The sequence below is a fragment of the Porites lutea genome, chromosome 2, assembly GCF_958299795.1.
Source record: "Porites lutea chromosome 2, jaPorLute2.1, whole genome shotgun sequence".
NCBI lineage: Eukaryota > Metazoa > Cnidaria > Anthozoa > Scleractinia > Poritidae > Porites > Porites lutea.
The window spans coordinates 56,736,180-56,751,539 of NC_133202.1; the positions used below are offsets into that span (position 1 = coordinate 56,736,180).

Here is a 15,360-nt window from a genome sequence, read left to right on the forward strand (position 1 = left end):
TGTGGCTAGATCTCTCTGGACTAAATAGATTGTCTCTGGGCCAAATTTCAGAACTCTTGCGACCAAGAAAGGAAAGTTATTGCGATATTTAACCTGAAGTGGCCTGATACTGGGCAACATACTGTATACCATATATGACTGGGATGACGGGGCTATCTTCGCGGAGAAACCGCTGATCACAACCCAACCGTGCACGTGGTTTTTCCTGTCCAAGATGGCGTCTGTTGTTGGCTGTCTTCTCGTTATTGGCTTTTTTCAAGGATCTGTGCTCGGTGAACAGCAACAAAACACACTCAACGTCCCGCAAGTTCTGTTACCTTACGCTCCAAGAGGATCTGTGCACACAAATTTTACACTGAAAGCTTTGCAGGGCTGTTACCTGTGGTAGGTCGAATTTTTGTGCAAAATTGGCGCCATTTTACGGTATTAAGCTTAATTAAACTTTATTAAGAGTTTGACAAAAGCAGCGAGAGTCACCTATCATGTTTTCCTATAGGTTATCTAACAGACCTGAGGTTGCTACTGTACAGCCTGTGTACAACAACGAGGAGGATACAACTGGTAAGGGAGCGTTATTATTCATCCACTCTAAATTCGAGATTGCTCCGAATCTCTCAATTTAGAAAAAGTTTTCTTATTATACGAGCAAAAAAATTTAAAACAAATCGTAGGATAAGAAATCTTTTTTCTGTAATTTAAACAGGCAGTTTGAATTTACGAGAACAAAATCTTATTCTATGATTTGTTTTAAATGTTTTTCTTAATGCCAAGCTGTAACAGTCTCAGGTGCTTGGGTCACGTCAAGTTTAGAGTATTTACCTAATCACATACAGCCGAGCGAACGAAGAGATAGTTCCTAATCGAGACAGTTTTGCTCAGCTAGTGTTGGATGGTTTCAACAATGCAGACACATTAACCCATTAAGAATTTCATTTTGAAAGTCTTGGAATTTAATTGTCGGCCATGGAAAGTCATGGAGAATTGAAATTATGTTTGTTAGATTAGTTCGTGCACACTCCAAAACAAGAACAAAACAAGGACAAAACAGCTTTTAAAAATGGCACACATTTTGGTGGAGACTAAAGTGTTATCTGTTGAATTGAGTTAGGTAGAAATACCCCAAAACAGGATAGTTTTAAAAATTTTCTTAAATGACAGCTTTACCTAAAGTCATGGAAAACTGGAAAAAATCACAGAAGGTCGCTTTGAATTCGAACATCACTCTTTCCTTTTTCCTTACTAATCTGGAGCTGTAACAATAAATATGTTCATACTCTCCTGTAGTTCCCTCGAAATCCATACCCCATTCCAGGTATACACATTTTAAGACCAAAGGGGTATGGCTTACATAAGGAGTACCCCCCGCCCCCCCAGGTAATACATAACCCAGTATATTTAAGCTAGTGAAGTTTGTGCTGAGATGCACACAAGCTTTAACTGAAAAACTATGCAAATTTATAGCGAGAATTCCATCATAATGACAATGGGTAATTCCCAAATATCCATAAGATATCCCAGGTGGCTTCCTAATACAGTCAATCCCCCTTGCCTGTGGAATTTCAAGACTTTTGACAAGACTTTTGCCAGGAACTGAATATCAAAGATTCATTTGAAGTCTAGTCCCTGACAGTGACGAAGCTACCCAACTGGTTTGAAGTCTGTAGCTGATGCGACTTGAGGGGGTCTTGCACAAGTCCTGCCAAGTAAGCATTTCTGGCTCAGTGGCCTCAAGGAAAATGCAGTGTGTATGAGAAGGGTTCAGAAGAGTGTCTAGATGAGATAGTAAAAACCAAAAATTACCTTTCAATCCACTGAAGTATGCCGTTTGTAACTGGCAGTAACTTATTGGCTGAGGTGAAGAAACAAGGCAATATTAAGGTTATGAGACTAGGAGTGGAGTTATACTGACCCCAGGTGAAATAGACAGAGTAGGAGCTGTGACAAAAACTGAGTAAATAGGGTATGCAACTTGGTGAAAGTTCATTGATAGCCTTATATACTAACAATAAGATTTTGTGAAAGGTTTGAACCCAGGAGTAATTTCAAAAGTAGGTTGAGTTTGATCGTCGTCGTGAATAGGACTGTTGTTGTTGACAGTGACTGACGTTTCGACAACCTGTGCGGTAGTCATCTTCAGAGTCAAAGTGAGTTGTATCACGTCAGTTGATGTTATTATACTCTGGTTATTGATTTGATTGGTCAATTACATGGTGATGTTATTGGCTATGAAGACTCATAATCAGTAATTGGTGCGTTTCGATCCGTCTATTGTCACAGTTAAACAGTCGTCTATTGTTAGTCAAATTGTCATTCTCTCGTAGTTAGTTTTGCTTGATCTCGTCAATAAGTCGTTTGTACGGCACTGGTAACTGTTGGCTACGATTCAGTGGCGTTTGTTCTAAGTTAGTAAACCAGCTTTCTAAAGTAAGACGTTGATAGTAGTCTGTAGAATATGTGATACATGTCGCAGAGTCCCAGTCAATTTGATGTTTCGTCTTTAAATGGTGCTCAGCAATGTGATTTTTGACATCACCATTCTTCGTAGCTAGTTTGTGTTCGGTCAGTCGCGTGCTTAGGTTTGTGCTGGTTTCACCAATGTAAGAAGCCTGGCAGTCGCAGCATGTGATCTTGTATACTGCTCCCTGTCTGTCCTCCGGTTTGTCTTTGTCCTTGACATTAGTAAGCAGTCGCCGTAAAGTGGTTATTGGTTTGTGTGCATCACATATATTGTAAGGTTGTAATATACGTGCAATAGTTTCAGAGGTGCCTCTGATGTACGGTATAGTCGCTGTCGTAACAGGGCCAGAGTTCGTCTGAGTGTTGGAATCAGTGTTACTGTGAGTGTTCCGTCTAACAAAGTCCATACAGTCCGTAATAATTATGGTATTCAACTGGCCACCAATTTAAGTCTATTAAACTGGTTGTTATAGTTTCATACATGTACTTAGCTTCTGGGTGAATGTTTTGATGCACACTGCTCTATTCTGAACTAGCTGTAGGTGGTTTAAGAGAACTTCAGGTAGTCCATATAGAATCACATTACAGTAATCGAAGGTGGTAGTCACAAAAGCATGAATAATTGCTTTAGTAAATTCACGATCCAAATATGGATATGTAGAAGAAGTGTTTGTGAGTTAGGATGGACAAGTGCGCATTATCCTGGAAGTAAGCACAAGGGACCAGAAGGTTATACACCTATTAACAAGACTGTTGGAGGGGGGGGGGAGGGGTGTGGATGGACACAGATCAGGCTTTGAGAGGGAGAGCTGTTTATGCAAGAATGCTGGTTAGGCAGCAACTGGTACAATTTCAAGTTGATTGTGGTGCAAGTCCAAATATTTTACGTCTGAAGTATGCTGAGGGGGAATGCGACTCGTGTTTGCAAACGCTTGTCATATAAAATGGAACTAAAGTGAGGCCTGACAGTTCCTGTGCGTTGCCTGTTGTGAATCGGAAAACTAATGAGAAGTACAAGGTCCGGTTTCTAGTCATGAAAGAGGATTTGACCCCTCTGCTTGGCTTAAATGCAACGCAGAAAATGAAGCTGTTAACTGTACACAAGGAAAACTTCATTAATGTCATGGGGAATGCAAATGATGATCGCACAGCTAATTACGCGGATGTCTTTAACAAAGGTCTCTGAACACTTCCAGGAAACGTTCGCCTGCAAGTTGACCCAGATTGCAAGCCTGTTATCCTTCCAGCAAGAAAAGTCCCTGCGTCTGTTCGGGAGAAGTTCAAAGAAGAGCACCAAAGGTTGGAATGTCTTAAAGTAATCACTCCTGTTGATGAACCGACCAAGTGGGTTAGTCAGATTGTTGTAGCTGTAAAGAAGTCCAGCGAACTGCGTGTTTGTATTGACCTGCGATCACTTAATACTGTCTTGAAGAGGGAAAGTTATCAAATTCCCGTCATTGATGATTTGTTGCCCGACTTGACAGATGCATGTGTGTTTACAAAGGTTGATTTAGCCTCTGCTTTTTGGCATCTGGAGTTAGATCGCGAGTCTAGTATGCTCACCACATTTTGCTACGCGATATGGGCGATATCTTGGCTCCGCAGCGTGCGAAGAAAATAATTTTTACAGCTTGCCCGAAGGGCAAGCTGAAGCTAGCAGTTACTAGCCCAAACGTCATTTCTGCTAGCCCCAAAAGCTTTTTGATGAGCAGAATTGATTTCACGTTCTTCTGTTATTTTCGAATTCCTCAAAAAAACATCACTTGCCCATCGGGCAAGTTAAAAACAGAATTACCTAGCCCGATAACAAAATCCACTAGCCCCGCTAGAAGAACTGTTGTCCATACTGATCATAAGCCACTTGAGTCAATTTTCATGAAACTACTTCATCGCGCTCCTAAGAGGTTGCAAGGAATGTTGATTTGTTTGCAAAAGTACGATTTGGTGGTACAGTGCGAGAGGGGAAGCAGAATGTTCTTAGCGGACACTCTCTCTAGAGCTTATCTTTCCTCGTGTGCGCAGATTGAGTCAGAGTTTGAGATAATCAACATGATGAATTACTTGCCAATATCTGAAGCCAGGTTACTGCAAATTTAGCAGGAGACAGAGCAGGATGCATCGCTTCAAGTTCTAAAGGCAGTGATTCAGCATGGCTGGCCTGAAAATAAGAGTACCCTGCCGCTTCTAGCCTCTCCTTACTTCGATATGAGAGATGAGCTGTCCGTACAGGATGGTCTGATTTTTAAGGGAGAAAGGGTAGTGGTAACCAAGGCTGCTAGGAGTGGTCTCCTAAAAAGTATTCACAATTTGCACCTTGGAGTTAATGGTTGCCTTAACAGAGTGCGTGAGTCAGTGTCTTTATTGGCCTGGGATGACAGGAGATATCAAGAACTATGTGTCAACATGTGAAGCCTGCGGAAAGTACGAACAGGGTCAAAGGAAGGAAACACTCACCAGCCACGAAGCACCTAGTCGGCCGTGGCAATTCGTTGCAGCAGACCTATTTGAGTTAAATGGAAAAGGTTACCTTGTGACTGTGGACTATTTTAGCGATTTCTTCGAGCTCGACCATCTGAGAAGTACATTCTCTGTCTACGTCATCAAGAAGCTTAAAGGTCATTTCGCGAGACATGGCATTCCCGAGCAACTCGTTACTGATAACAGGCCACAGTTTGTCTCGCGCGATTTCCTGAAATTCTCTAAAGAGTGGGATTTTGAGCACAGAACCAGCAGTCCGCATCATAGTCAGTCAAATGGAAAGGCTGAGTGCACCGTTAAGCAAGCAAAGAAAATTTTGTTAAAGTGCAGCAAGACTGGTTCACACGCGTTTCTTGCTTTACTGGACCACAGAAACACACTGCCTGTGAGTATACAAATCAGCCCAGCACAGCGGCTATTTAGCAGAAGGACAAGAAGTCTCCTCCCGATGACTGCTGCATTATTAAAGCCATCTGTTTCGGATGAGGACGTGACACATACCAAGCCGCCAACAGCAACAAGCCAAGTACTACAACAGAGGTGCATGAGATCTCCAGCCCTTAGAGCCCAGAGATACCGTGTGAGTTGAGCCCTGGCACGCAGGAAGAAAAGAGTGGCAAAAGGGTGTCGTAAAGAGACGCATTGACAAAAGATCTTACGAGGTTGAGCTGCCTCAAGGACTCCTTCGACGAAATCGTGTTGAGCTACGCAAGTCCAATAAAGCGCCTATCAAAGTTGAAGATGACGACGTCATAGAGGCGCACAAGCAGTCATCTACAGAGACACGCGAAGATACACGCGAACAGGCACCTCCAGATACACGCGTGGAAACATTCGACCAGCCGCACGATCCGTTGTCTTCGGTGCCGGACGCACCTAAGTAGCCCAATCCTTTACAGGCATCGGGAAGGTCCACGCACGTCCATCAGCCACCCAAGCGTCTACAGGACTAGGTGCTTGCTTAAGCCTAAGAACTCTTTCCAAAGAACTGAATTTCATTAATATGTGCTTAGTCGTTTGTTTTTTTTTTCCGTTAAGTCGTTTTCTTATTTCTCTATAAAAGGGAGGGTGTTATAATATTGTAATTTTCATGCCCTGTGTTGAATTTCTTTGCACGTGCTGCTAGACTCATTATATATTCAGTTTTGTTTGTACCTTTGGGGCACTTGATAGAGATTAAAATGTCTGTTCAGTAACTGCTTGAACGTGTAGTTTGCTGTGTTATCACACTGAGTATATCCACTAAAGGATAACAATGTTTTGGAAATTTTTTGTTATATTATATAATTTTTTTATTAACTGTGATATGTACAGTTATTTTTAAAGGTTATGTAATGCTGTTGTCATTCTTTGCCAGGAAAAGTAATAAAGTCAAGTTTTCTTAGCAGTGCTTATATAAAAAGGAAATAATATGAAATGGTACATAAATATATCATAAATTTCTGTAACTGAGACTGATAATGTCTTTTCTTTCAATGCTACTCTGCTAACAAGCCTGTAACAAAATCAATATAATGCTGTGTTCTAAAGTAATTAGACTTCAATTATTGAAAGTCAAGGAAAACATCCTGTCCAAAAACTCCATGGTAAAATAAGGCTAACTGATTCTCACTTTTCACATCACTTGTATCCCCTTTGAAAGTCTTTTTAGCTGTTCTCTTCCTGTGTCATTTTCTCAGCAGCCAGACAGTTTGGTAGAAAATGTTCAAGAGAAGCTCTAGTTACTGCACAGGCAAGGCTTCCAGAGAGACAAATGACTGAAATCTTAGCAGAAGAGGAAGGTAAAATTTCTTTACTCAAAATAATTGTGTTTCTTTAAGTGAAAGTTACTGGTATTATCTGGCAAGTGGACTTTTAGACTTTACTATAATTACCTGCTCATTATTAAACAGTCGTGAGGTGTGTACGGCATTACTCAGCCAATCAGGTGTAAGAAACTAAACCACAAACAAATATAGTACTTATTTGTGGTGTTGTGTCCTGATATTTGTTGTGATTGCATGCAGTCACAACACAATAAAGAGTTTGAGTAATTGTCAAGAGTCGAGAGTCAAGAGTCTGATTAAGGCAAGTCGGAAGTCTGACATAAGACATACTCAATGCTTAGAGAAATAAATAGTTACGTTGAGTCATTGTTTGTGTTCAGTTGTGATCTCAGCTGACGTTTTTTTGTCCTTATATTTCGGTGGTTGTCAATATTTACTGTCTTCTTCGGTTCAACATTTCCCACAAAATTAAAAAATTGATAACAACAACCTGAAATTTCAACATTGAAAGGAAGTAAAAGGAAGTCTGCATGGACTCCCAAAGTGGTTTTTGTGGTTACGTCACATCATCCGGCAACTGCCGTCAAGTTACATTTTTGCTCTTACCTCTTTTGCAGGATGTCATCGGAGGTCTTTTAAAAATTGTTTTTAGCAGAGGCTGATTTTCTCTTTGACTCCAGTTTGCCATCAATGTCTTTTTATTAGATCTTGTACCGCTGGGTGATATGTTGTAACGAAAGGAAATAGTCTCTCTATACTTTTTTGCTTTTGTTTTAGTGCCGATTGTCTTATAATACAGCTTGTTTAGGATACCTGCGTGCTTCAAGGCATTGTTAAAAGTTTGCAAAGCACTCTTTAAATATTTTTGAAGAGTTTGTTCTAACCATTCTTATTGCTTCACCTGTAATAAAACCTCTTTTTACCCCCGGAGGGTGGTAAGAGGTAAAGTGTGTACATGTATATTGCAAGGTTTTGGTCGGCTTATAGTGGGTTGTGATGTCCAAGATGGATTTCTCTGTGAATCGCTCTCTTTTGAAAACTACATGTATGGTGAGTTTCAAGGAAAGTTATTTCATTCTTTGATATTTCAGCCGTGAACTTTATTGTGAGATGGAATTTGTTAGCTTCTTTAATAAATCGTGTTGGAAGTTGTGTATTTTTTGCTTTATACTTTAGCAGTAACAAAGTGCATCTCACTGCTGTTATTCAGGGAACATGGCGAAATAAGTTATTTTTTATCAATTATACATAAATTATTATTATCATTATTATTATTATTAATTATCACAATTATAATTATTTATTATTTCACACTCTTGACATATCACTCTCGACAATCACTCTCGACAATTACTCAGACTCCACAATAAATATTTCTGAGTTACATTACACACAGGTTTTTGTTGTACAAAGTATTTCAGGTGTTCTCAGGTTTTTTAAGTTTTGATCAGCAATAACAAATATTATGTACATACCCATTTAGCAGCTCGCGGTGAAGATATCTGCCTGTACATTGTAGATTACATTTCATGCCTGTATTGGAATGGACTACAGAATGACTGATCTACTGCAAAATTCAGGAGAAGCCAAGGAAAGAATTGCTAACATTACTTGAAAGAAACATTTATGTATCTGTTCTATACAGTTGAAAAAATAATGCCATGTGGTATGTTTATGGCGGTTAGTCATTATTTCCATTTCGGTCCACACTTGTGAACTCCTCTCAGATGATCAGCAGCAATATCTGGTGGGAGGTAGGGGTATTTAGCAAAGCTTGTCAGCTACTGGAACAGTTCACTGTCTACAGGCCAGCTGGTCTCACTGGAGGTCCTCTGAGATCCTGAGAACTCATCATCCTTAGCTGCAGTTATTAAGAGCACTATGACTCTTAAATCAAAATGTCACAAACTTATTCAAAGTTGTTATCTCTTTAGTGACAAGTATGATTTTGCGAAGTGATGTCTTTGTGGACACTATCAGTAAGATCGAGATCTTAACTACCACAAGAGAGTTGCTGCTTGGAGAACCTCCAGAAGTTTGTCATATACAGGCATTTGACACTGAAGGTAACAATAACATCTTTATATAGCATTGTTTAAAGAATTAACAATGTAACCTTTCAAGTAAATTTATCGCTACCATAACTGTTAGAGTCGTTTTTCAGAAAGTGGGGATTTAACACAGTTGACAGTTTCTTTCAGTTGTGTCAGACAACACCAGATTAGAAAGGGTGGTGTAATAATGGATAAAACATTGTCTTGTGAGCACAGTGGATAAAAAGATCCTCTCTAGATTAGTATTAGTGTTTCAAGGGCAAAAAGTCCTACCAAATTCTGCTTGTATGGTTGTCTGGAATAGCTCCTGTGATGTGTATAATTGAGGGCCATTGCTGTCAAGTTGTATTAGGCTGGCACCATCTCTATGCCATAACTTCCTAAAATCTGTACTTGCTTAATATCAAATAATGCATCTGCTGAATGGCATGTTATCTGCGGAGCCAGACTCTGTTTAAACCTGCTCTTTTATTGCTAAACCAGATTTTCTGTATAAATAAATAAACTAATTAATTAAATAAAATTGTCCTCAATTATTTTGCCTTGTCTTTACTCTTCAACCGCTGTAGTTCATAAAAGTGAGACCAAAATGTTCAAAACTCAAGTGAAGCCATAATCTACAAGCAACTGGTAATACTGCAAAGCAGTGAGCAGTGTTTTGCTCTGCATAGGAGTGTTGCATATTGGATTGTACAAGCATACATTTACTTCGTTTATAAGTTATGCCTGCATTAGAAATCACTTAAATATGTTATTAGAAGGTTGAACAGCAAGAGATTCCTTTTGGGTCTATTTTCTTTTTGTTTCCTTTGGAAGTAAAGGTGTACGCAGGGATCAGGAATTGGAATTCAAGCTTTCGCCGATCAACAGCATAATTATGTAATAAGAAGGGCTGTGCTCTAGCAGAGCTCAGTGGCCCCTGGCACCTAACTTTTGCTCTTGGGCGGCTGGGAAAGACAAATCATATGCTGGGCACCCTTGATTTTACAGGTTCAGAGCACTGGGCTCCCCTCAGTTTTCCTTAGAGCACAGCCTTGGGAAGGTCGAACAGCGAGAAATTACATGATACCATTAATCGGTGAAAACTTGGTTTCCAATTTTACTTTTTAAAAGGAGCAGTTTATTAAGGCCTCATTAGAACAATATTTTTTATTTTTAATCATGCTACTGAAGGACAACATGAACAGATTAATAAAACTTTTTACTAGGGTACATTTTCTCTATTGTTTTAGGGTCTGAAAGCAAAAGGTGCACTTGTAAATTACACTTGTAAAAGTTTTGTTAAATTGACCCCTGGCTTGTAAAAGGTGGGGGAAATCCCCAGCCCTTAGAACTTAATGAAGGTACCCTAATTTGCCATAAGAAATACAAGGTTAAGCAGCAAATAGTTAAAATGAACTTCTGGATTGTTGCTTTTGGAACAGGTAATGTGTTTTCTAGTCTGGATGGTGTTGAATTTGTTTGGGAACTTAAAACTGTGGAAGGAGTTGGATCAGTTAATGCTGAGTCTGTCTTAAGGTGAGTTATGTTCCACAGGGCTCCTGGCACAGTCCTGAAAAGAATGTGTATAAGTTGTTTAAAATTAATAGAACCTTGAGAAGTGCTTAAATTCTCTAAAAATTATTGGAAAATCTTTGAGATACGTGTAAGTAATGGAGTATGGAAGAATTAAAGAGAATTTTTATCAGCATGGATCTTAGCAGTGTTCTTTCTTTCTAATAAAAATTGCTTGAGGCAATCTGCAAAAGTGACAAAATAACTTCAGTATATGTATCTTACTAACAACAACAACAAGAACTACTTTATTATTTTGTCTGGGTGGTTTACAGACTGAAATTAACATACTATACATGTACATGTAGCTAACTACTAAACAAAGGTAAGTTAACAGTTTGCTGAAGTACCGTGTATCATAAATTAAAGAAAACTAACATGATTGACACTTGTGATGATCTAATTAGGTTACTCACTCCTTTGTTTGTTGTTTTCCTTTCAGGTTTATGCAGTTTGAGTTTTCAAGCTATGAAACCTGTCCCGAGATATATTCTTTGGAAGAGAAGGTTTTTATTGTTCATATACATGTGTACATAGTATCTACTGGTACACGTGTGTGGGCTGAAAATAGACTTTACATGTAGTTGTCTTCTGAAGTACAGTGTATAGTTGGATAGTATTATAGGGGATTCTTTCCTTGAATAATTAATTTTAATAACTAATTACAGTTTTATGCTGTCTTAAATGGTAGGAAAGACTGATACATGTACATGTTGACTGGTAATTCTTTGTTGTTGTTGTTTTTTTCACACGAAAGTGCTTGTTAGAGTGACACCCCAACCCCAGGAGTAACAAAATATTATTATGACTTCATCCTCACTAATGGTAAAATGCATGTACATGTACATGGAACAAAATACATGGAACAGGACCCTGATATTTTCCCCCTGTTTTAACGATAATGAGAACTTTCCATTCACTTTGTTCACTTTGATATAATTATTAGGGTTGCACTGATTTTGTTGGAATGGGGACTTGGTAGGGATTCTCTGAGTTTTCATTTATCCAAGATACATGTACCAGTACAGTAATTACTAACTATGGGAAATAGTGGTGCTTTGTGTTATTTCTTAAAACTTTAAAATAACAAAAATGTAGATATAATGGCTCACTACAGCACAATCAAAACACAAATGGACATCCAACCAATAAGTTTTTGGGAGCAACAACAACTGCCAGTAAGTGGGGAAAATGTTACAATCTACATCTGTATTAAGATTTTGGTGCTTGTGACAGCCACCAAATTGTAGTTGTACATTCACCCAAGTGAATTCATTCCTTTTCACTAAAAGGAGAGCTCAGTTTAACATGATACTTGAATCTGATTGTTTAGGATCCTGTATCAGTACTACTGACTCTGAACATTACAGGTACTATCTTTTATTTAAGGGCTCTCGTGGAAGCAGTATTGTTGTTGAACCAATAAATACTGGAACGGCGATTGTCAAGGCAAAACTTAAGGACAAAGCCTTTGCTGTAAGTGATTTTGTTCGAATAGCAGAAGAATGTTATTACAGTAAAATCCTGCCCTACAACCTCCCCCTGTACGTGACTAACTTGTTACTGCAACCTCATTTTTTTGCCCTACACTTATATTTTCAACTCTTAATATTTGAAAAACCTTTAGTATGATCAACGCTCAAATGCAACCAGAGTTTCGTGGCTTAGCCTGCGTAGCAGGCCCTTGGAAGTAGTAGGCGCAAGAAAAAACGGGCGCGCAAGAAGGAGATACGCGAGGGGAGAGGGAGCGCCTGCCCGGAAGGCCCATGAAAATCATCTCCCACACCCAACCTGATTACCTGGCAGGCGTTGCGTGACATCAAAAGTTTTGACAGAAAACGACTGACCTCTCACAAACAAAGCGTGCTGCCAAAAAGTGTTGTACATTTTATCCTCGGTCTAAAGGTATCTGTTATAAAGATCAGCTGGGTTATCTTATTGTAGAGGGATGGAGCAATAAATTATTACTGATGGTTAACACACAGCTTTAAATCGTTTTTAACCACAGGCACAATAAACACTTTTAGGAAAGAACAAGTCAAAAAATGGGTATCTTTTAAAGAATGCATGCTGTGTAGGGTTATAAAAGTTATTAAATATTGTTCTCTGAGCTTACTTAGCCACAACTGTACAGACACCAACGGTCACGGCGTACGTGGAAAATGACCATTGCTTTTACTGCGTTAAGTGGCAGCCATTTTTGGAGCAGACATCTCTTACTAAGCAGACCTAAACTTCAGAACAGAAACTGTACCGACACGTTTTCTACTGTAGTAATGAGACATAAACAACAGACCTCAGGTTGACTCTGAACGGCGAATAATACAATAGTGAAAGGTTTTTTCAAATTCATGCCCCTGGTAAGTGTTTCATTTCATCAATCTTTATCATGTCCAAGTTTAGATGGTATGCGTTCCATCGACAACACAAGCCGCCAAGTTCTCCTGAGCAAAGAATATTTCTTCTGATCTTCATTGCAACGATTCGACAAATCTTTGTCTTCTGCCGCTTCTGTTAATGCGTATCTGATGTCAGTTCTTTCCATTGTGAATACCGTTTGAACACTCCAACTTTTCTTTGAGATTACAGCCACATAGTCGCATTAAACCAGATTGAAGTGACCTCCGAGACCTGAACTTTGATTGTATACAATTTAGAGGTTTCAGGAGGTAGAGGTGTAATATAAGACCTTCACTACGTTGTCCATGTACTATTGATTGACAGTTTTCTCACCCCGCTTGGTACATTTTTCCCTCGGGGGCCTCTCGACCAATTGGAAATATCCGCACTCACAGAATGCGAGTGGAAATGATTTTCGGGGGCCTTCCGTGCAGGCGCTCCCTCACCCCTTGCGTGTCTCCCTTGCACGCGCCTGTTCTCTCTTTCGCCCTCTACTTCCAAGCGCCTGCTATGCAGGCTATTCGTGGCTTTTTTTGGTCGCTTAAACAGGGTTTCACTGTGTTAAATGTATTACAAAGTGAAACTTTTGCTTGCAATGTCATGTGTCCTAACTTGGATAAGACATCATGACCATTCAAATAACAAACCCATTGCAGTACTTGAAGCTTTTCAGTGGTAACAGATTAAAGTGATGTGGGAGTATAGTTATTTTCTGACAAGTTTTTTGCAAATGTTTAGAATGTACCTCCGGCTCAAGTAAAGCTTATTGTACTGGATAATGTGATGTTGGTACCAGGACGTGATATGTACATTCTGGTTAACACGTCAATCACATACAGCGTCATCAGGTTGCGACAAGGCAGGGCAGCAGGTTAGGTTTTTGTTGTCTAGTTACTGTAGCAATGCATAGCGGAGCTCCATACGCGCAAGCAGAGCCCCATAGCTAAGAAAATTGGTTCTCTATCCGTGCAAGAAAATTTGGCAGTCACGTGACCACATGTCTGTTAGTCCATCAATCTATCCGTACCACAGGGCAACCAATGTTAAATCACATTTTCTAGCTAGTGTGGGAGCCTGCAACCTGATAGTGCACATCCATATTGTGGTCAATTGACAGCTGTCAAAACAGGGTATCTGCTGACCAGTGTCACATGACCGTATCACAGGATCAGGTGTCGACCCTTCAAGTTTGCATGCTTTTTTAAAATTATCTGCTGACAAGTTACTGATTTTCAAATGATCGCAGGCTCAAGTTAAATTTTTTTTCAATGCACAGGCAATAAGCTGTGTCCATAAGCCATGCTATTTAAGTTTTGATTTCAAACTGACTTTAGACTCGAAAATTCAGCTAGTTTTTACAGGCAGGGAAGGCAGTTGCTTTTGGCTTTTCTCACTGTGGTCACTTGTTGGTTATGCTCTACATCCCATTTTCATCTCTGATTGGTCAAAATTTGACAGGTGAATTCATGTCAAAAATCTATGCTGCATCTGGAAACTTGTTTACTGATAGCTGAAGCTGACAGAGTTTTGTGTCATCGGATGATGTTATTAACTGTCTTTTTCCTCGTTTTCCCATGAACCAAAACTGACATTATATATTTCCAAAAAAGTCATTACTTAAAGCTTTCAGCACCATGAAGCACTCATTGTCAACAATAAGAATAAATTACAGTGGCAAAATGAAAATAAGCTTATGTGAATTATCAGTAGGTACACAGTCTGTAAGACTAACCCGGAACACATTAAATATCATTATCGTACACAATGTATTTGTCCAGTGCCTCCAAATATAATGATTTCTGGTGTACATTCTTTTGTACATTCAGGTTCACGGATGTTTAGCATTGTATAACCTTTAATGTTCATGTTACGCACACAACAGATAAACACATACAGTGCAGATAAACTTGCGAAGAGTGGAATAATTATTGTTTTTGTTAAGTATAGTTCCTTTGTATTATACTCAGATTATATTTATTCTGGGCTGAGGAATTACTTTATATGCAGGGAAAAATGCAAAACTTGAAAATTAACTACGGAAAGTGAGCATATTTATAATTTTGTGACTGGAAGTGCGTAAACCCCGATGTGTGTTTCAATGTGCGAATTGTAAACAACGGTTATAGTTGCATTTCACCCAGGATTTCAGATCAAAGTTCTGCAATACACAGTAACTCGTTACATACTAATAACAACAGAAAAAACTGAACAACAGGGAAATTTTAATTTATTTCATTTTCAATGCAATCGAATGTGACCTGTCAACTCTCCAATCAGTTCAGGCATTTCATGCTCTGAACCAGAACGTGCTACATTACTTGCATGTGAGAAAATTTCCGGTAACCTTAACGGCAGCTTCACCTTTAGCCCTGGCTAAATCTATATATCAGAATACTGCTATGGTTATTGAAAAAGTCCTGGTTTTAAATGAAGATTTATGGAGTTTTCACCATCCTGTTTCGCTCACCTCTCATCTGATTTCATTTTCTTTAACAGTTGTTCCAATGCCATCTTCACAGTTTGAGTTTAAACTGAGCAATACCTCTGTGGCTCAACTAGATGTCAAGAAGTCAAGTGTGTTGGGTGTTAAGCTAGGCTACACAAAAGTAACTTTAGAGGACAAAAGTATCCTTTGTGATTTGAATAAAGAT

General features: G+C 39.2%; 1 protein-coding gene across 1 annotated transcript in view; it reads left to right on the forward strand.

Annotated features, from left to right (window-relative positions):
* Window positions 1–201: 201 nt before the first annotated feature.
* LOC140929147 (nuclear pore membrane glycoprotein 210-like) overlaps window positions 202–15,360 on the forward strand; it is a 65,270-nt gene continuing 50,111 nt past the window's right edge. Inside the window, exons 1-9 of the mRNA XM_073379020.1 lie at window positions 202–384; window positions 497–561; window positions 6,618–6,716; window positions 8,636–8,767; window positions 10,180–10,273; window positions 10,752–10,815; window positions 11,699–11,785; window positions 13,448–13,580; window positions 15,206–15,334. Of these exons, the coding sequence (XP_073235121.1) occupies window positions 215–384; window positions 497–561; window positions 6,618–6,716; window positions 8,636–8,767; window positions 10,180–10,273; window positions 10,752–10,815; window positions 11,699–11,785; window positions 13,448–13,580; window positions 15,206–15,334 (973 nt within the window). The 5' untranslated portion in view covers window positions 202–214. The remainder of the gene's footprint in view (window positions 385–496; window positions 562–6,617; window positions 6,717–8,635; window positions 8,768–10,179; window positions 10,274–10,751; window positions 10,816–11,698; window positions 11,786–13,447; window positions 13,581–15,205; window positions 15,335–15,360) is intronic.